Source organism: Bos mutus, chromosome 5 (genome assembly GCF_027580195.1).
Source record: "Bos mutus isolate GX-2022 chromosome 5, NWIPB_WYAK_1.1, whole genome shotgun sequence".
NCBI classification, from domain to species: domain Eukaryota; kingdom Metazoa; phylum Chordata; class Mammalia; order Artiodactyla; family Bovidae; genus Bos; species Bos mutus.
In genome coordinates this window covers 29604648-29629968 of record NC_091621.1, presented here as the reverse complement: position 1 = coordinate 29629968, position 25321 = coordinate 29604648, and the positions used below count along the sequence as shown (strand labels likewise).

The following is a 25321-nucleotide window of genomic DNA, read 5'->3' as shown; positions in this document are numbered from 1 at the left end:
GGAGACAGGGACGACAGAGGATGAGATGGCTGGATGGCATCATCCATTGAGTAATGGACATGGGTTTGGGTGGACTCCGGGGGTTGGTGATGGACAGGGAGGCCTGGCGTGCTGCAGTTCATGGGGTCGCAAAGAGTTAGACACGACTGAGCAACTGAACTGAACTGAACTGAGACTATAACCTACCAGGCTCCTCTGTCCATGGAATTCTCCAGGCAAAAATACTAGAATGGGTTGCCATTTCCACCTCCAAGGATCTTACTGACCCAGAGATTGAATCTACATCTCCTGCATCTCCCGCATTGGGCAGGCACGGTCTTTACCACTGCACCACCTGTAGCAATGAGTATTTGGTCCAGTTTCCAATCACTTATTTTGTACCAACTTTATGTATAGAGAAGTTACTATTTCCTAACAAAGCTATAAATTATTGAAGCAGTATTAATTCTTCTTCCACAGCAAACTGGGAGAAGGACCTCTAAGAGTTCTTACACTCCAGTAGATCACACTTAAAGCCAATCGCTTAGTCACAAAAGTGTGTACATAGACCTGCACCTCACTTTATAGAACAGATGGTATTGCAGTCATCTAACAGTTACCATTAATCTTCTATGGTCAAATCAGGGAATTAAGCGTTATAAAATAAGAAATGCCTAAAGGTTTAGTTTCCCCACTTTGCAAAGCATCTATTTCAAGTGATTATGATGCATTTTTGAAAATACATAGTTAACTAATTTTGAATGTATTAACAGCACCCATGGCTTAAATTAAGGATGTAGTATTAATTGCATACCTTGGTTTACATTTTAGGAATTTTTAAATAGTTAGTTGTCTTTTTCCAAAGCTATTTGAAAATTAAGAGTGCTTGCCCAAGCAATTGAATAAGAATTATTTACCTTAGACTGAATTATCAGTTCCATTGATTTCTTTACCAGAGTTTGAAAACGCATCATTGCAGCTCATTCTTTTGCCTTGCACTGGCAGCAAATTGCTCTATAGAGAAACTGCCAAGTCTGGTGTTATGGAACTTACACAGAATCTTCCTCTCTGTGACTGTGTGTGAACACAAATTAAAGATGTCCTCTGGCTTGGATTACTGAAATGTACTTGGCTGCATGTTCCATTCTATCATCTGGACTTAAAGCAAAATAAATCAGTACACATTTCAGTGAAATTCTTTGTGAATTGATCATTCATATGAACTCTTGATTATAACTAGACAAATCGCATTGTTATACAATGTACCATCTTCTTAACTAACACCATTTAAAATTTCACGTAAAATGTCCCTATAATTTTATCTCCATTAAAAATAAAATAAAGCACCACGACTGTGAATTTCTTAGAGTCACAGGAATTTTTGTGGTCAGTCATCCATCAGGAACTGAATGTTGAAAATCAAAGATTTACTATAATTTGAATTTTTTATTTTCCAGACACTGCAAATGGATATAAACAGGCTGAACATAACCTTGCTTCGGATATTTCGCCAAGGAGTAGCTGCAGCTTTAGGACTCTTACCCCAGCAAGTGCATATCAATCGCCTCATTGTAAGATACCTACATTTTGCATTTCCAGAGTATAAGCTTTGATCTTTATTGCAGGGCTCAAGAATAATGAACAATAATAAAGAACACCCATGCTGTAGTTTTATGGCCCATGAACCAAATCTGGCATAACACTTGTTTTTGTCAAAGAAGTTTTATTGTAACAAACCATACCCATTTGTTTACATATTGTCTAAGGTTTCTTTCATGCTACAATGGCAGAGCTGAGTATTTGTAACAGATCGTCTGTCTAAATTGAAAGTTAAAATATTTGTTATCTGGTCCATTACAAAAAATGTTTGTCAACTTTCTCATAGTTCAGCACTAGCTACCCTGGTAGGTATAAATAGAAAGGCCCTGAATACCTGTCTCACCAACCTGACACTCCTCCCAAAATATTCTCCCTAAGACAGAAATGTTTTCTATCAGGTAAGACTCTGTCTCCAGACAGCATCTATTAAAATCCCTTTAGGTATAAGAGGATGAAGGATAGTGAACACATAGGCAGAGGATTTTGAATAAAGAGTGAGTAAGAACCATCCTTAAGGACAGCAGTCCAAGGAAAATGCAAGCATAGTCTTGAAAAGTCAAGGGAAAACTTGGATGGGTAATCGAAGTGGGACGAAGTAAGCCCAAAGGATCTTTTCCATTAGGCCCACTTTAGACCTATCAATCACCCATATCCTTTCCTTTCCTCCTCTCCTCAATATTTAGGGACCTTGATATCATCCAACTACATGTTCCCATCTGTACTTGAAGGTGGGTGTGAGCAAACGCAAAGAAAGGCAGATTAAAATATTATGATTTTCTCTTTGTAAAAAGCATATTATCAAAGCTTCCTGTGAAAAGGGACTTTGGAATAATCTTTTACAGTTTTAAAGTTGTTCTTCATTTCTGCTGCCTTAGAAACTCAAGCAAGGACTTCTCATTCTCCTTGCCCTAAATTCTTAGGCTCCTGCTCGGGCTCAGTTTTATACTGCATCAATATCTGCATTTCCACGTATGGAGAAGAATTTGCTTTTAATTTTGGTTTAGAATTGTTATTTCTTTTCCTTTTTCCTGTGTGCCAGGTGAATTACTTTCATCCCCATAATAACTTTTATTCTGTGAGTCAGCTAATCTCTGGGACTAAGACTTTTTAAAAAACAAAGTTTTTAACAATGCCATAGAAGAAGAAATACAGCATTTCCCATTATCTTGAAAGAAGTTATTTGTATCCAGAGTGTACCTTACTCAAGTGAGAAGTGAGGTATTATAGATGTCTTAGATCTAGATTATATATATATATATATATATATGTACTTAGATATCTTAGATATACTTTTATATGTGTAGATTTAAAGAGTATAATGGCTCTTTGAAAGGATAAAAGAGGGGTTTGCCACACCTAGAGAGGGATATGCATATCTTCAGAGAATGTTAGCAGCATTTATGCATGTCTGTGTCTAAGAGTAGTTTTTGTAATAGTTTGAGTTATGATGGAAGAGGGTGTTTGCTATGACCAGTGCATTCTCTTGGCAAAACTCTATTAGTCTTTGCCCTGCTTCATTCCGTATTCCAAGGCCAAATTTGCCTGTTACTCCAGGTGTTTCTTGACTTCCTACTTTTGCATTCCAGTCCCCTAGAATGAAAAGGACATCTTTTTTGGGTGTTAGTTCTAAAAGGTCTTGTAGGTCTTCATAGAACCGTTCAACTTCAGCTTCTTCAGTGCTACTGATTGGGGCATAGACTTGGATTACTGTGATATTGAACGGTTTGCCTTGGAAATGAACAGAGATCATTCTGTCATTTTTGAGATTGCATCCAAGTACTGCATTTCGGACTGTTTTGTTGACCATGATGGCTACTCCATTTCTTCTAAGGGATTCCTGCCCACAGTAGTAGATATAATGGTCATCTGAGTTAAATTCACCCATTCCAATCCATTTTAGTGCGTTGATTCCTAGAATGTCGACATTCACTCTTGCCATCTCCTTTTTGACCAATTCCAATTTGCCTTGATTCACGGACCTGACATTCCAGGTTCCTATGCAATATTGCTCTTTACAGCATCAGAACTTGCTTCTATCACCAGTCACATCCACAGCTGGGTATTGTTTTTGCTTTGGCTCCATCCCTTCATTCTTTCTGGAGTTATTTCTCCACTGATCTCCAGTAGCATATTGGGCACCTACTGACCTGGGGAGTTCTTTCAGTATCCTATCATTTTGCCTTTTCATACTGTTCATGGGGTTCTCAAGGCAAGAATACTGAAGTGGTTTGCCATTCCCTTCTCCAGTGGACCACATTCTGTCAGCCCTCTCCACCATGACCTGCCCATCTTGGGTGGCCCCATGGGCATGGCTTAGTTTCATTGAGTTAGACAAGGCTGTGGTCCTAGTGTGATTAGATTGACTAGTTTTCTGTGAGTATGGTTTCAGTGTGTCTGCCCTCTGATGCCCTCTTGCAATATCTACCATCTTACTTGGGTTTCTCTTACCTTGGGCGTGGGGTATCTCTTCATGGCTGTTCCAGCAAAGCGCAGCCACTGCTCCTTACCTTGGACGAGGGGTATCTGCTCACCGCTGCCCCTCCTGACCTTGAACATGGAATAGCTCCTCTAGGCCCTCCTGCACCTGTGCAGTCACCGCTCCTTGGACATGGGGTTGCTCCTCCCAGCCACCGCCCCTGGCCTCGTGCATTGGGTAGCTCCTCCCAGCCGCCGCCCCTGATGCTTCTGAACTGTGGTGTTGGAGAAGACTCTTGAGAGTCCCTTGGACTGCAAGGAGATCCAACCAGTCCATTCTGAAGTAGATCAGCCCTGGGTGTTCTTTGGAAGGAATGATGCTAAAGCTGAAACTCCAGTACTTTGGCCACCTCATATGAAGAGTTGACTCATTGGAAAATACTCTGATGCTGGGAGGGATTGGGGGCAGGAGGAGAAGGGGACGACAGAGGATGAGATGGCTGGATGGCATCACTGACTCGATGGACGTGAGTCTGAGTGATCTCCGGGAGTTGGTGATGGACAGGGAGGTCTGGAGTGCTGCGATTCATGGGGTCGACTGAACTGAACTGAGTTATGATGGCACCTGAGGAAGCACAGTATAGTGATTAAGAGCAAGTGCTGTGGAGATAGACCCAGAATTCTATTTCATTTCCAGTTTGGCCATGTCCCAGCTCTATGACCTAAGGCAGGTTCCTTAGGTTCTTTCATTTACAACATGAAATGACCATAATACCTCTGTCCTGGAGGTAACAGCTTTAAGGCACAGGGGAACATGACAAGTACAAAACAAGGGTCTCTCCCTACTGTCGTTGCTATTAGATCATAAACTATTTGAATTATTATCCACATCTTTCACATCAGCATTATGTGATATCCAGTTGTTTTCTGTTGTTTCTGCAAACACAGAAACATTTTTTCCTGGATTGCTAGCTGTCCTCCATTTTATACCTGACTGAACATCTGATAAATTGCATTCAAAGAAAATATTCTTTAAAAAAAAGAAAGTTTTCTAGCAAGATAAAACCCTGTGTACTGAAAAGAAAAGCTAACCACAATTTTCTTTGTAAGTGTTTTGTGTAAGTTGTGAAAGAGAATCTATCAGTGACAGCATCATTTTGTGTAGCGTTTGTTTTTTATGGGTGTGTGGCACATCAGCCATTTATGGTAAGAAGTCCTCTCACCCTGCCTCAGCAAATGAGGTCAGACTAATAGGAAAGTAACATGATATCATTGCATAACACATGCATTTCTACCGAACAATAGATCTTTAGAGTGTGACATATTTAAGGTGAAAAACAGGATCAGGGAAGTAAGTTCAAAGACAGCATCACCTTCCTTAGTTAGTTCAGTCTTCACATTAATGCAAGTTATAAGATGGGGTGATGATGTCAAATAATTGTACTGTTAAATCAGATTTTGCTTAGTTCATTCAATTTTAAAATACTTCTTTAAACACAATTTCTCAGGAAACATCTGAACAATGTATCTCAAAAATTATAGTATCGAATAGAAAATAAACCAGCATCTAGTGAAATATAAAATTAGAAAACTAGACATGTTAACTCATTGAAAGAAGGCCATTTGAAGATTTGGGACTTTGGGCTGGTAATTTTAAGTGTACAAGAGAATACTTAATAAAAGTGATCTCCAAGATACCATTTAGGACTCTAAGGTTCTGGTTTTCTTTAATATTTCTAGAGGAAAAGCAAAAAATATTTTCCAAATTTGCTTCACATGTCTACTAACATATACAAATAATCTGCTTTTACTAGGAAAAGAAGAACAGTGTTGAACTATTTGTGTCTCCCATAAATCGGAAAGCAGGATTTTCTGATGCTCTGCCATCTGAAGAAGTGCTGCGTTCACTCAATATCAATGTTTTGCATCAGAGTTTATCCCAGTTTGGAATTACAGACGTCTCCCCTGAGGTAGGTTGTTGCGTGGAATATTTCATTTAAAATTTGCACAGTTAGTGTGACACAACCCAATTCTAGGAGACTTTGAGATGAAAGCTGTTGATTGTGTGTTAACTGATAATATAAAAATCTCCCTGAGGGTCAAAATTCTCTTCGCTCTGTGTATTTTTATTCCTTAAGGAAGTTCATTTTCATATCAAAGTTTCACTTTTTGACACTTTCTTCTCCAGTCTTTATGGCCTTATAATTTATTTTGACTTATTCAACAAAATGTCCAGAAGAAAAGTCATTTAGATATATTTGTCAATTGATTGCTTATTACTGAGCTGTTCCAAAAAACACCCTGATATCTTTCCTCCTCGACAGTTTTGCTTCTCATTGTTTTTGCCATCAAATGGTCAATTTTCCCCACTATTAAGTGAAAGTCACTCAGTTGTGTCTGACTCTTTGCGACCCCTTGGAATTCTAAATAAAATAAATTTATTTATTTTAGGCTGTGCTGGGTCTTTGTTACTAGACATGGGCTTTCTCTAGTTGCAATGCCTGGACCTGTCGTTGCGGTGGCTTCTCTTTTTGGGGAACACAGGCTCTATGTACATGGGCTTCAGCAGCTGTGGCTTATGGGCTCTAGAGCGCAGGCTCGGTAGTTGCCGTGCACAGGCTTAGTTGCCCCAAAGTATACGAATCTTCTCAGACCAGGGGTCAAACCTTTGTGCCTTACACTGGCAGTCAGATTCTTAACTACTGAACTACCAGGGAAGCCCACATGTATGTGAAAGTGAAGTGAAAGTCATTCAGTCGTGTCCAACTCTTTGCAACCCCATGGACTGTATAGTCCATGGAATTCTCTAGGCTGGAATACTGGAGTGGGCAGCCTTTCCCTTCAGGTCTCCCGCATTGCAGGCAGATTCTTTACCAGCTGAGTCACAAGGGAAGCCCAGGAATACTGGAGTGGGTGGCCTATCCCTTCTCCAGTGGATCTTCCAAACCCAGGAATTGAACTGGGGTCTCCTGCATTGCAGGCGGATTTTTTACCAACTATCAGGGAAGCCTACCTTGAAATTAATATGAAATGTGGTTTTTCAATTGGTGAGAAACCCAGTCTTTAGAACTATGAATATTTCCTTTACAGTGTTTTCTAAATTTGGCACTTTTCAGATTTCCCCTACCACCTCCACCATTTTCATTCCTAAATAAACCCAGTCTCATTTTTATTTCACCTTGCTGTGTCCCACTCTTAACTAACTTACTAGAATAAACATCATCCCAAATAAACATAATTAAATTCACAGAATCATAGAATTAGACCTTGAGAGAACACATGTGGACATTTCAAAGATACAGAGAGTAAGGCCCATAGAAATTAAGTGATTTCATCAAGATGACAAAGCAAGTGAAGTATTAAGCAGTATTTAGCATCTAGACATCTTATTCCTAGTCTATCTCCCTTGGCAGTGAAGCATACCCCCTCTCATTATACCAAATGTCAGGTGTGGTATAAAAAGCTTTGTTACAAGATTGAGTTTGAATCCCAAAGCCAGCATTTAAAATGTGTGTGTGTGACCTTGGGTAATTTAGTCTCTGTGAAATTCAGTCTGTCTTTACCTAGCATCAGCCTCTCTGAGACTCAGATTCTTCATATCCTACATGAGTATAGAGAAAGAAAAAAGAAAGAAAGAAAGGAGGGAGGAGGAAGAAAGGAAAAGGAAACAAAAGAAAACAGAAAAGAAAAAATTGGGTATAGTCCTCATCTTATAAACTTGAAATAAGAGTAAAATTTTAAAATGTAAGAAAGTACATGGAAGTCATCACACAGTAGATACTGAACAAATATAATTTGAATGCAGAATGAAAATGTATTTCATCACTGAACCATGACTGTAACAACAACCTCCAGCTGGTCTCCCTGCATTTAGTGTTGTTTTCTTCCCTGCTCTCTCCACCACCAACCCCAACACATACACACACACACACACACACACACACACACACACACAGTGTTTTCTTTCTTGCCACCAGACTAATCATCCTAAAAGCAAATCCGGCCATGCCCTCCTAATGTCCTGATTCTCTGTCGGCTTCCTAAATCCTGCGGGATCAAGTCTGAATTTCTTACTGTGATATATGGTTCTTTGTGTACAGAGCTTTATTATTGTTGAACAACACTCTCTTTGGTTTACGCTTCAGCAAATCCAGACTTAATAGGCACCAGGACACCGCACACCATTTCTTCTCTCCATGGGCTTGTGTGCATGTTGATACGTCTACACATATTTCATGTTTCAAGATCAGTCTACTGTATGGTGAAGCCTTCCCTTGTGCCTCCACAGGCACAGCTGCTGGCTTTGTGTTCTCATTGCGTTTAGTACCAAGACGTATCCCCTGTTGGCCTGCAGGGCCATCTCTACACTGTTGTTCCTTGAGAGCATGTGCCATTTCATCTTCTGTGTGTATCCAGTGCCTTCATTCAGGGCCTGGCGTACAGTGGATGTAAAAATAGCCAAGAACTGGGCTAGGTGGTGTCCAAAGTCAGAAAAATAAATGCATAAGCAAACAAACACACAAATAAAATATGATTTTTGCTTTTGGTGAGTTCTATTCTTAACGGGTTGACAAGCAGATAAGGAGAATACAGGGCTACAAAAACATAACCGTACTGTGCTGTGGGGGTTTTTAGAAAGAAGAAGACACTTCATACTTCAGAGAGACCAGGAGAAGGAATCAACATGAGCTCAAACACCCAGACCCCTCCCCAGCCCTCGCACGTGACCCTGAAAAGGCTCCCTTTTATACATCAAACCAAACTCCATGCCCGTAGTCCAGGCCGCTCACAGACTGACTTGTACACATTTTGCTCTGAACAACTCATCTCTAAAATTTAAAAAAGACCATTAGATTAATTTATACCACTACCCATCCTGGGTTGGAAAGATCCCCTAGAGTAGGACATGGCATCCTGCTCCAGTGTTCTTGCCTGGAGAATCCTGTGGACAGAGGAGTCTGGCGGGCTACAGTCCATGGGGTTGCAAAGAGTCAGACACGACTGAGCACGCGCACGCGCACACACACACACACACACACCCCCATAAGCTTTCAGTGAATAAGTGTGTTTCTTTTTGGTGCTTTATTCTGCATTTAAATGACATTCTGAAGGCTTTAGGAATATGGCAGCTTAGCGAGTCATCTAGATTTCCGAACCAAGGGAAGCTCACCATACCAAAAATTAGTTAAAGTCAAATATTTGAGGTGCAACACACCTCAGGCTGGTGAAGGCAAGCAGTCTAGCCTGAATGCCTGTCACAGAACTGTCAACTGTTAGTAGACCTCAAGCCTGTACTGCATTTGAATAATGAAAGTGTATTTGATGATCAAAATATGATATTGTCTGAAAGAATTGGGGGAGTCTAACAATCTAGGAAATCTAGAATATGGGAATTTTTATATTACAGGAGACTAGGATGTGTTTTAATTGGATATAAGGAACATTTCATCAAGGACTGGGGGATTGTTGCAGCCTTTTCTTCTGGCACTTCTAGAATGGGCCCAATGATACCCTCTGACCAGAAGCTCTAACTGCAGCCAGGAGAGAGCCATCTTCAGTGTTCACAGGCCCTTGCTGGGAGCTTCAGACACAAACAGTCCAAGAGGCTCTGCAAGAGCATTTGTTGATAGTTCTTTAAGCTGATAGGTATTCTGCGAATTTCCCCACTTCTTTATTCATCGTTGTGGTTCAAGTATAATAAACAGCTTAAGCCTCAACCCATTCTTTCACGTTTCTAATCCCCAAATTATAGCCCTGTTATGGTAACATGGTTACTACCAGAACAAAAAAAAGGAATACTGGTATTTGGGGTTTTCATCCTTTGCATTGATTACAGAACATGATGAATGCTGTCTTGAAGCATCCATTTTTACACTTTTATTAATTACTTCTAGGGAAGGATGTGTTTTTTTGTTGTTGCCATTTATTTATTTGTTTGATTTTATTTAAATCAGAAATGACCCTTGGGAAACATAGACAAATATCAAATAGAATTCCTCTCACTTATTCATCTGTGTTTATTTCGAATTTAAGTTTCTTGAGTGACAAAGACATTTTTCTTTTATATATTTTCATATGATACTTATAACATTGTAGGACCTCAAGTATTATTTAAAGATGTTCATAAAGATTGAAAACCAGACTTACTCTTTCCTAATAAGTTAAATAAAATTAAATTCAGGGAAATAAAATTAAATTCATTATTTTAGTTTCTATTTTTAAATGTGTTTATAAATTAATTAACTGCCTATTGAAGCAGTACATTCTGCATTGATAGTGAAAAAAATGATTTAAGATTTTGTTGTTATTCAATTGCAAATTACCCTAGTTTCACATGTCTTATATTTCAAAGGAGGATGTTACCTTCTTTAAATAAAAAGTCAAGGTAATGACTGATACCTTCTTGGAATGTTTACAAAGAGAAAAAATCATACCAAATAAATACAAAACCTAATTCATGAGTTTGGTGATTGTTCCTTTAAACATTAGCCAGTTGTCTAAACAGTTATATAGTCCTAGCCATACAGTGACAAGAAGGAATACAATCAGTGTTAACATGGGTCAGATCATGCATACCAAATTGTTTACCTTGTGCATGATATGGTGGAAGTTTGGCATTTATCTAACAAAACCATATTGTTATATGATCAGTTCAGTTCAGTCGCTCAGTCATGTCTGACTCTTTGTGACCCCATGGACTGCAGCATGCTAGGCTTCCCTGTCCATCACCAACTCCCAGAACTTGTTCAAACTCTTGTCCATCGAGTTGGTGATGTCATCCAACCATCTCATCCTCTGTCATACCCTTCTCCTCCTGTCTTCAATCTTTCCCAATTGGGGTCTTTTCTAATGAGTCAGTTCTTCACATCAGATGGCCAAAATATTCAGCTTCAGCTTTAGCATCAGTCCTTCCAATGAATATTCAGGACTGATTTCCTTTAGGATTGACTGGTTGGATCTCCTTGCAGTCCAAGGTAATCTCAAGAGTCTTCTCCAACACCACAATTCAAAAGCATCAATTCTTCAGCGCTCAGCTTTCTTTATGGTCCAACTCTCACATCCATACATTACTACTGGAAAAACCATAGCTTTGACTAGATGGACCTTTGTTGGCAAAGTAATGTCTCTGCTTTTTAATACGCTGTCTAGATTGGTCATAACTTTTCTTCCAAGGAGCAAGCATCTTTTAATTTCATGGCTGCAGTCACCATCCGCAGTGATTTTGGAGCCCAAGAAAATAAAGTCTGCCACTGTTTCCATTGTTTCCCCATCTGTTTGCCAGGAAGTGATGAAGTATTATATGATACATCTCATTAATCTGCCTAAGTCAATTAATTAACCAGCTAATTTGTAACATTTCCATTTTATTCTTACTCTGTATGCTTCACCTTTTTAAAAAGATATAGCTTTTAAAGTCTCTGTATTATCTCTCCTAGCAATGGAGATATTTCCCAGTATTTGGGGTCAGAATTGGTTTTTTTTTAAAAAAAAAAAGGAAATTATAATGCATCAAATTATTAAACAGGATGTAGAGAAGTCATTGCTGTCAGTATAGGAAACCGCCCACTTTTTAAATAATCAAACCAAACAAAACCCAGCAGCTTCTTCCACTGCCACAGAGTTAAAGGGAAAGTGATATGGTTGTGAAATAAGACGTGAAGATAATACAGTATGTTGGTGTGACCTGGCCATGGAGCCTTTGAATCATTGAACCCTCAGTCCCCTGTCAAAATGTAAAAGGCATCACAGTAACCTTATACAAAGGTTAGACTGGAGATTTTGTGAATTACAATCTTATGATTTGTGGGATCTTAACTACAAACTTTTGCATTTACTACCCTGCCCTTATCAAGGTTTTTAGATCTCTGTACAAATATAGTAGTGCTCAGTAGGACCAGCATGACTCAAAGGAAATCTGTTTACCAAGAAAGTGCAGTGACTAAGTTCTAGGAGTTCAAAACATGTGTCCTTCTAACTAGGGGTAGGGGGATGGGAGGTGGGAAGTTCATTCCTCCATCATTACTGCTTTGGTTAAAAGAGAAATCATAATTGATTTGTCTTAAGCAGAAAAGAACATGTTGATGTTCCAGGAGGTGTTGAACTATAGCAGGAAAAAAATGAACCAAATCAGGTTAGGAACACAAAATCTCTTTCCACCCACCTAACCACTCCTTTTTAATCCAAATTTTATATGAACTAAAGCTCAAATCCTCACACTTAAATTTGACAAGTTTATGCTGCCTACTTGAAGGCTTAAGTGCTTTGCTTTTATAGCAAGTAATAGATGCTATTTAGTTGCCAAAAAAAAAGCTTATTTCCATATTTATACTTGATTTCTACAAGAGTTTTCTTTTCTATTAGTTTCTAGCTATGTTTACAAAGACATTGGAATAAAATATGGTCTGGCTAAGACAAGTTGTCACTTGAACCCAAGATTTCCTTTTTAGGAGGACATATGAGTTTCTACTTATCTGACAAATAAGCATTTTCAGATTCTCCATCAACTTACCACTCATGTATTTTAAAAACATGCATTAATCATTTCTTGCATCTATAAATTTGTCTCTGTCTTAAAGAAGGCAAGGTATTACATTGAATTTAAGTATATTTTACAAGCAAAAGAAAGGGAAAGTAAGCTACTTCAAGCAATAGAAGTCTTCCTCACATAGTTATCACCACAACTGAACTCAAAGATCCTTTCTGTTCTGTTTTGTTCAACTTGCCACCAAGACTCACTTGAGTTTCAGGACAGAAGTTTTTCATAAAATATTTTTCAAAAGGCAAATATTTCTTTTTGTCTAATTTACAAATGTGGAATGCATTTTTTAAGTCTTGAAAAATAATTAACAATGATTTCAAAATTCAGACACCTACAAGAACAGGTTTTGCTGAAGACTTTTTTTTTTGAGACAATTACTATTTCTTTCTCAGGATTCTATAGGTTGACTAGGATCAGCTGGGTGGCTCTTCTTTTCCCCATAGTATAGGCTGAAGTCATCACAGTGGTTGCATTAAGTTGGGAATTCATCTGCCTCTGGAATGCTCAAGATGACCTCTCATTCTCCAGAGCCACTCTCTTTGTGGTTTTTAATCATTCACTATCCTATTGTTTAGGGCTTTCTTAATCACTGGAGACAGTTCAACTAAAGGGAAGAAAAATCAGACTTCAACAAAATGTAATTTTAGATGAGTGGGAGCATTCAACTTGATTTAGCTTTATATGTTTTTCCTATTTGTGGACCATTTGGTTTCCAGCTAAATTTTCTTTAACCTAAATCTGTAAATTTCACTGAATTATAAAACTTGTATAAAATTATAATTTATATAAATTATAAAACTCCATTGCATTATAAGATGTGATATTAGTAGATGCATTTTTTAAAAGAATAGGTAAAATTAAACTAAATCACTCATTGACATTTTATTCATGCTATTTCTCTACCCTTTCACCCCTCAAATAGTAAGCTAAGTTAATAAACAAACAAACAAATAAAACTATTTTCCTTTTATTACCTACCAAATAATTTTAGATATTTTGATGCTCCCTGTTGATTTCAGTAAAATATAAAGTCCTAACAATTTATATGGCTAAAGTGGTACATTCATCAGATTTTGACAAAATAGACTGGATTTTTAAAAAAAGATTTCATAAAAAAAGGAAGGAAATGATCTCGACATTGTTGCTCTGTTTATTAATGCATCATGAGACTGCACCTGTTTCACTTTTGTTTAAAAGTTGAGAGCAGTATTACAGCACATAAATCAGGGTGTTGGTGTTGTGGGAGGAGTCTGAAAACAGAGTAAGGAAAGCTTCAGAAACAATTTCCTCAACACAGAAAAGAGCAGAACTCTCTCACCTACGAACCAGGTAGTTTCTGAGAGAGAGCGTGAGGGACATTAACAAAGGCTGGGGCCCAGTATGCCATGCTGGGCATGCTTGCTCCTATACAGGAGATAAAATAGTCTTAATGTATGAGAACAGCAATCTGATGTCTCAGATCAGTTTGAGAAGCAGCTCTGGCAGCGGGGGATGTAGGTGTGTTCTACTACACTGGATGGAATCAAGCTAAAAATATGTTTAGTGTCTGATAAGAACGCCAGTCTCCTCAAGCTCTCATTTAACGTCGGACTTTCTGTTTTGCTTTCAAAGAAAAACGTTTTACAAGGGCAGCATGAAGCGGACAAAATCTGGAGCAAAGAAGGATTTTATGCTGTTGTCATTTTTCTCAGCATCTTTGTTATTATAGTAACGTGTTTGATGGTAAGTTTGTTTCTTTATATATTTCATCTTTTACTGAGCCCACCATTTGATATTACTGGATACACTGCCATTAAAAAGAATGTTGGAAAGACTGGGAGAAGCAAGGCTCTGATCCTGCTAGGTTGCAAATATTTCACATCTAACAGCAGAGTGAGAGCTAAAGGAAAACCTATGGAATTATGGATTCTGACCTGCAGAATAAGGCTATAATTGCACTGAGGCTTTTAGTAACTTGATCAACCCTGAGAATGAAGTTTCAGAAACTGATTTGCCGAGGTCACTGAAACCCTCAAAGTCATTTAAATCTCATGGGTGCACTTTGGGCTTGCTTTATTTCTTCTTTTATATCATCTTTATGCAACTTGGGAAAAATTTTTAAAGAAATATGTCTTAGGGGTAAATTTACTTCTTAATGAGAAAAATTAAGGTTTTCTTATTTTTAATGCACCTTGAAAGCACTTGATGAAATTCCAGTCATGAAAAGGAGATGATTATAGGCTACAAGGCTAAACAATCCATAATCAACTAATTCTTAGGTGAAAGAATAATGTAAAGTATAAAAGCATACACTGCAAATAGCTCTGTAAATGACAAGTTATAGATATGAAGCCTTTAAGAGTATATTTCAAAATTTTTAAAATAGAACTCCAAATAAACTTAAATACACTAAAACAGGCAGTGCTTCTTGGTGTTGAATGAATTAACAGTTACCTTTCTGACATAATGATAAAATATTCTATTCTTTTGAAAATTCTGTGATATAACTTAAAATATTTGAAGTTTATAAATGGGTTTTAATATATTTTTTCCTATGTGCTACATTATTCTTAATTTTGCACATTTCTAAAAGCATTCCCTCCTTAGTTTTTAAATGCCCCCTGCAAAAGACATCACTCCAATTATGCTTGCGGCAGTCAACAGTGTTGCTGAGTGTCTTAATGGGTTTTGTTTATTTGTGCTCCTTGTCCTGGGAAGGGGTTTATATTAGAAAGATTAAGGCTCCGTTTGGAAAGATAGAGGCTGAGTGGGTCTCAACTTCAAGGATATAAAACATTAAGGCCTTAAATAGGCTAAAGATTGGCATATTTCCTAGAATCTAAGCTTTAGAAAGTAGCAAGTTTCCAGTCACCCTAGAGTTCCCATCATCATGAATTCAGCAGCATCTTCTATGGGTCAGGCAGTCAGAAAGAAAATTTCTAAAAATTGTGACATGATCAACAAAAGAATAATTTAAGAGTAAGAATGCAGATTTTTATAGCTAAATAGTGGAGGTTATGGGTAAAAAAATTTAATGAAATTTGGAGGTTTTATGGAAATTTTGACAGACACCTCTGGACATTTTTTAGGTAGTATATGATATGGTTCTTGTTATGGTTAATTGAGTTTTAAAATATGTGGTTCTTTTTTTCTTTTTGTAATAGAGGAAATCTCAAGTGTTGTCCTCTGTCTTATAAGTCACAATTACAGTGTTTTTCTGCTTGGAACATTGGAAGGAAGAGGAAAATAGAAAGGGATACAGAGAGATTCAAGTGGAGATTGTATCATGTCTGACTCTTTGTGACCCCATGGACTGTAGCCCTGATAGATCAGTTGGTAAAGAATCCACCTGCAATGTAGGAGACCTCAGTTAAATTCCTGGGTCAGGAAGAACCCCTGGAGAAGGGATAGGCTACCCACTCCAGTATTCTGGGCTTCCCTTGTGTCTCAGCTGGTAAAGAATCTACCTGCAATGCAGGAGACCTGGGTTCGATTCCTGGGTTGGGAAGATCCTCTGGAGAAGGGAAAGGCTACCCACTCCAGTATTCTGGCCTGGAGAATTCTGTGGACTGTATAGTCCTTGGGGTCACAAAGAGTTGGACACAACTGAGTGACTCACTTCATTTCACTTCACTTCGGACTGTCGCCCATCAGGTTCCTCTGTCCATGGGATTTTTAAGGCAAGGATACTGGAGTGGGTTGCCATTTCCTTCTCCAGGATCTTCCCTATCCTGGGATCGAACCTGCATCTCCTGCACTGGCAGGCAGATTCTTTACCACTGTGCCGTCTGGGAAGCCGCCTTGTACAGCAAGTAAATACTTAAGATCCAGAAGAGCAAAGGCAAGGATGAAAGGAAGAAAGTGGGAAAGCAGATTCCTTAGCAGCTCGTGAGCACTAGAAGGCTGAGGGAGTCAGAGCAGAGGTTGCTATTAACTTGTTAGATATGCTCCAAATTCTGTATCTATAGCTCAGAGTGGATCCCCATGTATCCAACATGATTGGATAAATTCCCACCCTACATATTGGTCTCCAGTAGCAATAGAACCTGTAGTCACCACACATTAAACTACCTGGAGCCAGGGAACAACTGACCCCTCTTTTCCCAAAAGCTGCAAAGCATCCATGTAAAATCCAAAAATCTAAGTCTGCTCCAATGTTGCTGGAAGAAACCGAGAATGAAATGTTTCAAAAGTGTGTAGGCGATTGCTCCCTTCAGGGCTGGCAGGTAGATTCATCAATTCATTTAATCCAGAAATTCCTGCAGTGGGTTCACTGTGAGCCTGTTGGACCTTTGGGCAAAGGAAGGAACAAAACAGATAAGGTCCCTGTGCTCATGGTGCCTATTCTCCAGAAGAAGACAGAGACAATAATTTACTGTTTTAAAAAATTAAATAGTGTTCATATTCTATGATTCCTAGTATATGACATTCTGGCAGAGGCAAAACTATAGAGACAGTAAAAAGATCAGTGGTTGTCAGAAGTTGTGGGGGAGAGATGAGTAGTTCAGACTTTTAGGGTAATGAAACTTTTCTGTGCGATACTTTTACAGTAATGCATACATGACATTATGGATTTGTCAAAACCCATGGAACGTACAGCATCAAGAGTGAGTGAGCCCTAATCTACGTTCTAGACTTCAGTTAATGATAACATAGCAATGTTGAGTTAATTAGTAACAAGTATGCCACACGAATGCAAGATGTTAGTAATAAGGGAAGTTGTTGAGGGAGGTGGGGGAGGGGGCAATATGAGAGCTCTGCTCTCTGCTCAATTTCTAATAAACCTAACACCACTTCTTAAAAACAAAGTTTGCTTATTTTGTAAAGAATCAAAAGCATTAAGTGCCATGAAGAGTTTATGGTGAGATAATAGTGAATGAGTGGAGCAGAGCAATCAAAGACAACTGAGGTATCTGAAAAAGTAGGGACAGGGCCTCCCTGGCAAAGGATGTGACAGGTGGAGGATGGAATGGAGCAGCTGACGCTGAGGCAGGAGTCCTCTCTGGCTTCCAGGAGAAGGGCAGAAGCTGTTTCAGGCAGAGCTTTGATGTGATCTGATTTGTGAATTTAAAAGATCAGAGTCTCTGCTGGTGGAGAGCGGTTGGGGATAGAACTTGGGGTGAAGTGTTGGAGCAGCTATTGGATTAGCCTGATGAGAAATATGATGGTGGCCCTGAGTTAGGGGGTGGGGGTAGAGATGGAGAGGAGTGAAGGACTGGGATTTATTTGTAGGTGGAATTGAAAAGACTTGCTGTGTACTGATTCTCTGGGAGGAAGAAAGAGAAAAACGAAGGATGACTCTCAGGTTATTTGACTGATAATCCGGATGGTTGTGTTTACATTTCCTGGGAGAGGAATCCATTCAAGATGGGGAGTAGTGAGACAGAAGAAACACTTTTGATTTGTATCCCAATAGATTTTGAATATATGAAAGAAAGTAGTAGAATGATATGTTTCAAACAGGATCTTCCATTTTACTGTGAAAGGGTCAATTTAAAAAATAGAAGGGGAATCAGCAGTATAGAAAGGAATTAATATTGATAGAAAAATAACTACTACCTGTTACATAGGAATACGATGAAGTTAAGTTTATCTGATACAACTTAACCACTGACAAGTTCACATGGAGGACTGGTCAAATGTGATTCTCTAAAATAAGCTTATCTTTGTACATGTTCAAGTGTTTTTGATAATGATCTTGATTTAAAGTAAGTTTTTTCCTCGGATCTCTCTGTAATAGTTACACTCTCACTCTTGTGACTTTCAAACAAATATATTCTGGTTTCTGTTTCCCATAATTTTGTTGATTCCATGGCAAAGGAAAAGATATAACTCAGAAATTTCCCTCTGGTATTAATTATATTTATGAAAGATCAAATGCCATTATTTGTGTCCAAGCCTTCCTCATATCATAGAAATGAAAAGCATGTGGTTTTATTATGAAATTATATAGGTAAATTACTGTCACGGAGGATTACATGCTCTGTAACAATAACATAAGGCTTGGCAAAATTTTTGAAATATGGCATATTGTTTACTCTCCTTAAAATTAAAAAAAAAAAGTATGTTGCCAGGCATAAAATTAGACACGCATGACATTTTCAAATGTGTGACTTATTTAGCACCTCTCAAATGTGAACGCAGAGTGGGTGGCGCAGCAAATAGACAAATACAATTTTCCAGGGAAAAACGTGTGGGCAACTTCCAATCCATTCAGTCTGTTTTAGGTGGAGGAATATATTACTGAGAAGAATTAAAACTGGAATAAATAATAGAAAGAATGTGGTTTATCACCTGCATTACATCTCCAGTGCACTTAGAAGTTTATTAACAAGTGCAAAAGTATTTATGGAATTAGGTAGAGCTGTCTACAGACCAGATTGCTACTGGAAAGCAATTTGATTTTATTTGTTTTTGGCTGTGCTGGATCTTCCTTGCCACATGAAGGCTTTCTCTAGTTGTGGCGAGCTAGGGCTGCTCCGCATGCTGGTGCACGGGCTTCTCATTCCATGGCTCCTCTTGCTGCAGAACACAGGTTCCAGGTGCTCCGGCTTCAGTAGTTGCAGCACATATGCTCAGTGGTGGTGGTGCACAGACTTAGCTGCTCTGCAGCATGTGGGATCTTCCTGGACCAGAGACTGAACCCACGTCCCCTGTGTTGGCAGGTGGATTCCTGTCCACTGCACCACCTGGGAAGTCCTGGAAAGCAGTTTTAGAAAACACATAAAAAGTAGATGTTTGGGTCAATAAAATCTCTGCCCGTGGAAGAGCCATCAATATGTCATTCAAAATGTTTGTCTAGTCATGGTCTTGGTAGTGGACAAAGCAAACTCTCTATTGGACTACCTAATGTAGCCTGAACATCACAAGGAAAATTCATGTCAAAGGTGAACATATACAGCCACACTTTTCTAATATGTTATAGGTAATTCCTAGTGGTTCAGGAAATGGGACTAGATTCCGAGCTGGAATGCTTTGGTTACAGAACCATTTTCCAAAGTAGACATATCTCTCAAACTAATTTTCTGTTTTTTTCTGTATTAATAGAAACCATTCAGCTCAAAATACAACCCTCTCAATAATAACAAAAATAATATAACAACTATAATAACTAGTTTCTTCCAGGCAGTACTAAATGTACTGCCTGGTACTAAACAATATATTTTTAACACACTTCATTGACATACAAAAATCTGTACATGTTTAATGTAAACAATTTGACGAGTTTGGAGACAAGCATACACCCATGAAACCATCACCATAATCTATGTCATAAATATATCTATCAGCTCCAGTAGTTTCTCTTTTCCTCTTTATTATGATTTGTGCTGTGATAAGCACACTTAACGCAGTATCTGTCCTCTTAGCAAATTTTAAGTATACAGTACAATAATTTATTAATTATAGACTTTGTATATAAACACAATGTATTTTAGTTTCCTAATTTTACTGACAAGGAAACCAAGATCAGAGAAGATAAGTGACTTGACCAAGAACAAGCAGTATGTGGGTGTCTGAGAGCAGAGGTGGGAATTCAAATCCAAGTCTATCTGGATTAAAAGTCTGGGTTCTTTCCCGTGATTTTATATGTAAAGGGATCACACTGTAGTTTCTTCAAATCCTGTCACTCTGTCTTGTGAACATCTATTTCTGGCCACGAAGGAGTCTAGAAATCAATGACAATGTCTGTGTTAATTAGAGACATTCAACTCAGGCAGACGTAATAAATGTGTACTACCATACCTGCTGTCGACACAGCTCTATTTTACACCTAGTGCCTTGTACTGGACATCATTTTTACACATCTGTCTCTTCTGGAAGCCTGTGAATCCCCAGAAGCGAGGACTGTGTGCTATCTTTGCCCCCACAGTGTTGTTCCTGCAATGTAGTAACAAGCGATTCACATTTTATTCAACTAAAAGAAATGAATGAACTGTTTCAGAACTAACTGTAAACTACTGCAAAGGAGAAGTGCTATGACTGTTAGTTGGTGGCATCCTCTTGAGATCTGAACATATTTTAATCCAAACAGATGTTTTTTGTGTTAGTCACCTATGAGTTTTATTGAAATGTATTTGATGTCTGACATTGCATAAGTTTAAGCTGTACAACTGAATAAGATTTTTAAAATGAAAATTATAAGCTGCAAAATAACTTTATAGGATTATTTTAAGCTTCCTCTCATTTGTTTCTCTGGTTTCTCTGGTTCTCTTCCTCCTGTTATTTTTTTGCTCCTGCAATAGTTTTGATTTTTACAGATTCTTTCATTCAATATTCCATTCTCTTTCTTTTTTCAAATGATCAAATGAGTGTGTTGATAATCCCAAGATTTAAACAGAAAGTTCTTAAAGGGAAAGTTATATTGACTTGCCACTCCAACAGCAAGCTTTTAGGTAGAGTTTGGAAACAAAGTCCATTCATATAGAGAAACATACATATGGTATATTCCAGATCTCGATCTGCACAGAGAAAAATTTCTGACAACACTTTTTCAGAGGCTTTGGGAAAAAGATGGGGAAGAAGATCTGTGGGGATTTAAAAGACACTGTAGTGGAGAATGATTATAGGAATACGTCAGGAAGCCTGGATTCTAAACTTCATTTCTAACTTGCCATAAGTCACTCAACCACGGATTTAAATGTGAAGTGACTGACTATACCAGGTGATTTTTAAGGTCCTTTATACCAGTTTCTCAACAGCAGCACTGCTAACATGTTGGCCTGGATAATTCTATCAGGAATGGGGGTTGTCCTGTCCATTGCAGGGTACTTAGCATTCTCTCCAGCCTCTGCCCCCTGAAGGCCAGTGTCCCCCTGCACACACCCTAGTGCACGCTGTATGTGTGTGCATGCTAAGTTGCTTCAGTTGTGTCTGACTTTTTGCAACCCCCTTGACTGCAGCCCACCTGGCTCCTCTGCCCATGGGATTCTCCAGGCAAGAATATGGAGTGGGTTGCCATGCCCTCCTCCAGGGGATCTTTCTAACCAAGGATTGAACCCGTGTCTCATGTCTCCTGCATTGGCAGACAGGTTTTTTACCACTAGCATCATCTGGGAAGGCCAGTACCATGACCAAAAGACATTTCCAGATGTGGCCAAATCTCCCAGGAGGGCAAAATTCCTGCTGGGAAGTGTTGGGAAACACTTCTGTAGAGCTTAATTCCATGACAACTGCTCTATAGGCCAAGTACCAACCTCTCCAGTTCTTTTCACATTTTGTCAGACAGACCAGCTCTCTCTGTTGAATATTTAAACAGTTCTTAGGAGTATTGTATATTCTCCAGGTTCTGCTTCCCCTAATTAAAGATGTAGAAATCAGCTTTTACACATACTGCATAGATATAGATTTAAAAAGTGACCTCTAACCAGAGATGAAGTAAAGAGATGATTGTAAAATATGTGGCGAGGTTCACCACCAAGAACATAAGCTCATGAATGGTATAGAAGGACTTTGAACCAGAGCTTGATCCAGCAATCCCACTGCTGGGCATACACACTGAGGAAACCAGAAGGGAAAGAGACACGTGTACCCCAATGTTCATTGCAGCACTGTTTATAATAGCCAGGACATGGAAGCAACCTAGATGTCCATCAGCGGATGAATGGATAAGAAAGCTGTGGTACATATACACAATGGAGTATTACTCAGCCATTAAAAAGAATACATTTGAATCAGTTCTAATGAGGTGGATGAAACTGGAGCCTATTATACAGAGTGAAGTAAGCCAGAAGGACAAACACCAATACAGTATACTAATGCATATATATGGAATTTAGAAAGATGGTAACGATAACCCTGTATACGAGACAGCAAAAGAGACACTGATGTATAGAACAGGCTTATGGACTTTGTGGGAGAGGGAGAGGGTGGGAAGATTTGGGAGAATGGCATTGAAACATATGAAATGTCATGTATGAAACGAGATGCCAGTCCAGGTTCAATGCACGATGCTGGATGCTTGGGACTGGTGCACTGGGACGACCCAGAGGGATGGTATGGGGAGGGAGGAGGGAGGAGGGTTCAGGATGGATTTTCTTTTAAAAATTAAAGAAATAAATCAAAAGAAAAAAAAAAAATGAACCAGAGCTAATTTTCCACTAACACCTGTCAGTGGAACTAGGGAGAAGGCTGACATTTTCTTGGCTTTCTCATTTCCATTTTTAAAATGTTTATTTATTTATTTGCCTGTGCTAAGTCTTTGTTGCAGCACGTGGGATCTTTAGTTGTGGTATATGAGATTTAGTTCCCTGACCAGGGATTGAACCTGGGCCCCCAGCATTGGGAGCTCAGAGTCTTAGCCACTGGCCCACCAGGGAAGTCTCTCTCATTTCCATTTTTGAAATATGCTTCTCCAAAACTCTAATGTAAACAGACAAGTGAATGTTTTGATTTATGTATTATAAGTGAAGTGAAGTCACTCAGTCATATCCGACTCTTTGCGGATGGATGGAGGAGCCATGGGATTTTCCAGGCAAGAGTACTGGAGTAGGTTGCCATTTCCTTCTCCAATATGTATTATAGTTGACTGTGAAAAAGCTTAGAATATACAATATATGCATTATCCTTGATTAAATAGATTTTTGTAAATATATGTCTGTTTCTTTTCTCATTCAGGAAAATAATTTACTATTAAAAAATGAAAAGCTGTCTCAAATTCTAATTTCTTCATCTTCAGTAATTACGTATTTATCTTAATACATACATGTCATCTAATTGATATTGTTCTATTGTGGGTTTTGTTTGTGCAGAATGTTGACAAAGTGCTTTTTGAAGGTTATAGAAACTGAAAAGAAGCAGCAAGTCAAAAAACATCTCCCCATCCTTAGGCATTATCTTCAGTATTTTCTATCCTACAGAAAGTAGTTACATGCCACTTAATATTGAACATCATTTTTCCTTATGCAATAATATTTGTCACAGGAATATTTAGAACCCATTGTTTCAAAAATTCAAGATTTAGCTTTACCGTTCCATAGTCAACTTTTATACCACCAGTATAAAAGTTACCACGTTATACAAAAGTGAACAGACATAAAAGGCAAGAAGGACTCTCCTTAATTTCCTGGCAGTTTGATTTATAATATGCATTTCTAGTTATACCTCATCTGTGCATAGTCCTTTTCCTTAAAAGAACTTTATTTTTTAATATTTCTATTTATTTATTTATTTGGCTGTACAGGGTCTTCATTGCAGGATTCGGGATCTTTAGTTGCAGCTGGATGGCATCACTGACTCAATGGACGTGAGTCTCAGTGAACTCTGGGAGCTGGTGATGGACAGGGAGGCCTGGCATGCTGCGATTCATGGGGTCGCAAAGAGTCGGACACGACTGAGCGACTGATCTGATCTGATCTGTGAACACTTAGGTGCAGCATATGGGATCTAGTTCCCTGACTAAGGATCGCACCTAGGTCCCTGGCATTGTGGGTGTGGAGTCTTAGTGACTGGACCAACAGGGAAGTCCCAGAGAGAACGTTCAGTGTACAAAGATGTACTCCTAGATTTGGTGATGTTCAAACCCATTGCTAGAATCACATGGGCAGCAGATGTGATTTCAGAGTTGATCTTTAAGAACGATGGTGTGGCAAAGAGCATGCACATAAGGGGTGGGAAGTGATCAGTCCTTTGAAGCAGAGGGGCCTTGAGTTTGGCTCTCCCACAACTAACTGCTGACTTTGGAGCAGCCACATTAGTTAGCTAAACTTCATTTTCTTTCATGTATAATTAGGTCAGAAGGACCTCTATTTTATATATATAAATATATAAAACCTGTATATATGTTATTGACACACTGATAATGTTGCATTTAAGAGTTGAATATTGTGAACATGTAAATTATCTCATTTAATATTCACCAAAGCTTTATGGGATACTATTATAATCCTCATTTTATTAGTGAGTGATGACCCTCAGGTTGGGAGGGGTCAAGAAATGAATGTGCCCACTACACACAGCTGCAAGATACAACAGAGAGAGAAACATCAGGAATAAAGACTTTAAGTAAATCTTCCAAATTAATGTTGTGACTTGGGAGTAAAATGTTTGAGTCCCAATTCTCAGGTTCTAATATCATAGAGGTCTGCTCTAGATGTGAATCTCTACCATAATTTTGTGCAGTGAGGCTGGGACGGTGGTGACCTTTTCTTCCTTTTGCCCCAAGCACACAGGTGGGTGGGACAGCTGAGGTTCCGGACTCCTTGGAGGAGCCTGTAACCAGAGAAAGAAGGAGGTCTTTCTTTCCTAACCTCCTAACGTCCTAACTTCCGTTCCCTCTGTATCCCTAACTAAAACTATATTCATCCATATTTTTTTCTTTGCCCTCTTTCAACTTATTTCTTGTTATTACAATCTGAGATGTTGGAACTAAATAAATTTATTTTTCACTCTACATTTAAATAATTCCAGGGCTCCCTTTCATATTACAGTTTCTATTTCTTCAGTTCTTCATTTGGAGTCATATCTCTCATGACTCTGAGTAAAGTTTTTTCAGGAAGGGTAGACAGGTAATATATCTTATGAAACCTTGTGTCTTTGAGAAATTGCTCCTGCTGGCTTTATTCACATGAATATCAGTTTATCTAGGTATGGGATTCATATGTCCTCTGTAATATGCATTTTTTCTCAAAGTCATAAAAATTGCTCCATTTTCTTCTCACATTCACTCTTCTTTCAATCGACATACTTTAAAAAAAAACTAAGAATTTTTTTCATTCCATATCCCTAAATTCCATAGAAACAGGATACAGACTATTTTGTCTATTTTGTACTTCACACAAGGCACTGAAAAATAGTTTTGGATGACTTGCTTCT

At 38.5% G+C, this 25321-nt stretch overlaps 1 protein-coding gene across 2 annotated transcripts in view; it reads left to right on the top strand.

Moving 5' to 3' along the window:
• PTPRR (protein tyrosine phosphatase receptor type R) overlaps positions 1 to 25321 on the top strand; it is a 275415-nt gene that overhangs the window by 148573 nt on the left and 101521 nt on the right. Inside the window, exons 3-5 of one of the 2 annotated variants that reach the window (XM_005887724.3) lie at positions 1437 to 1550; positions 5808 to 5963; positions 14144 to 14254. In XM_005887724.3, the coding sequence (XP_005887786.1) occupies positions 1437 to 1550; positions 5808 to 5963; positions 14144 to 14254 (381 nt within the window). The remainder of the gene's footprint in view (positions 1 to 1436; positions 1551 to 5807; positions 5964 to 14143; positions 14255 to 25321) is intronic. The other variant, XM_070370605.1, reaches the window with a different exon arrangement.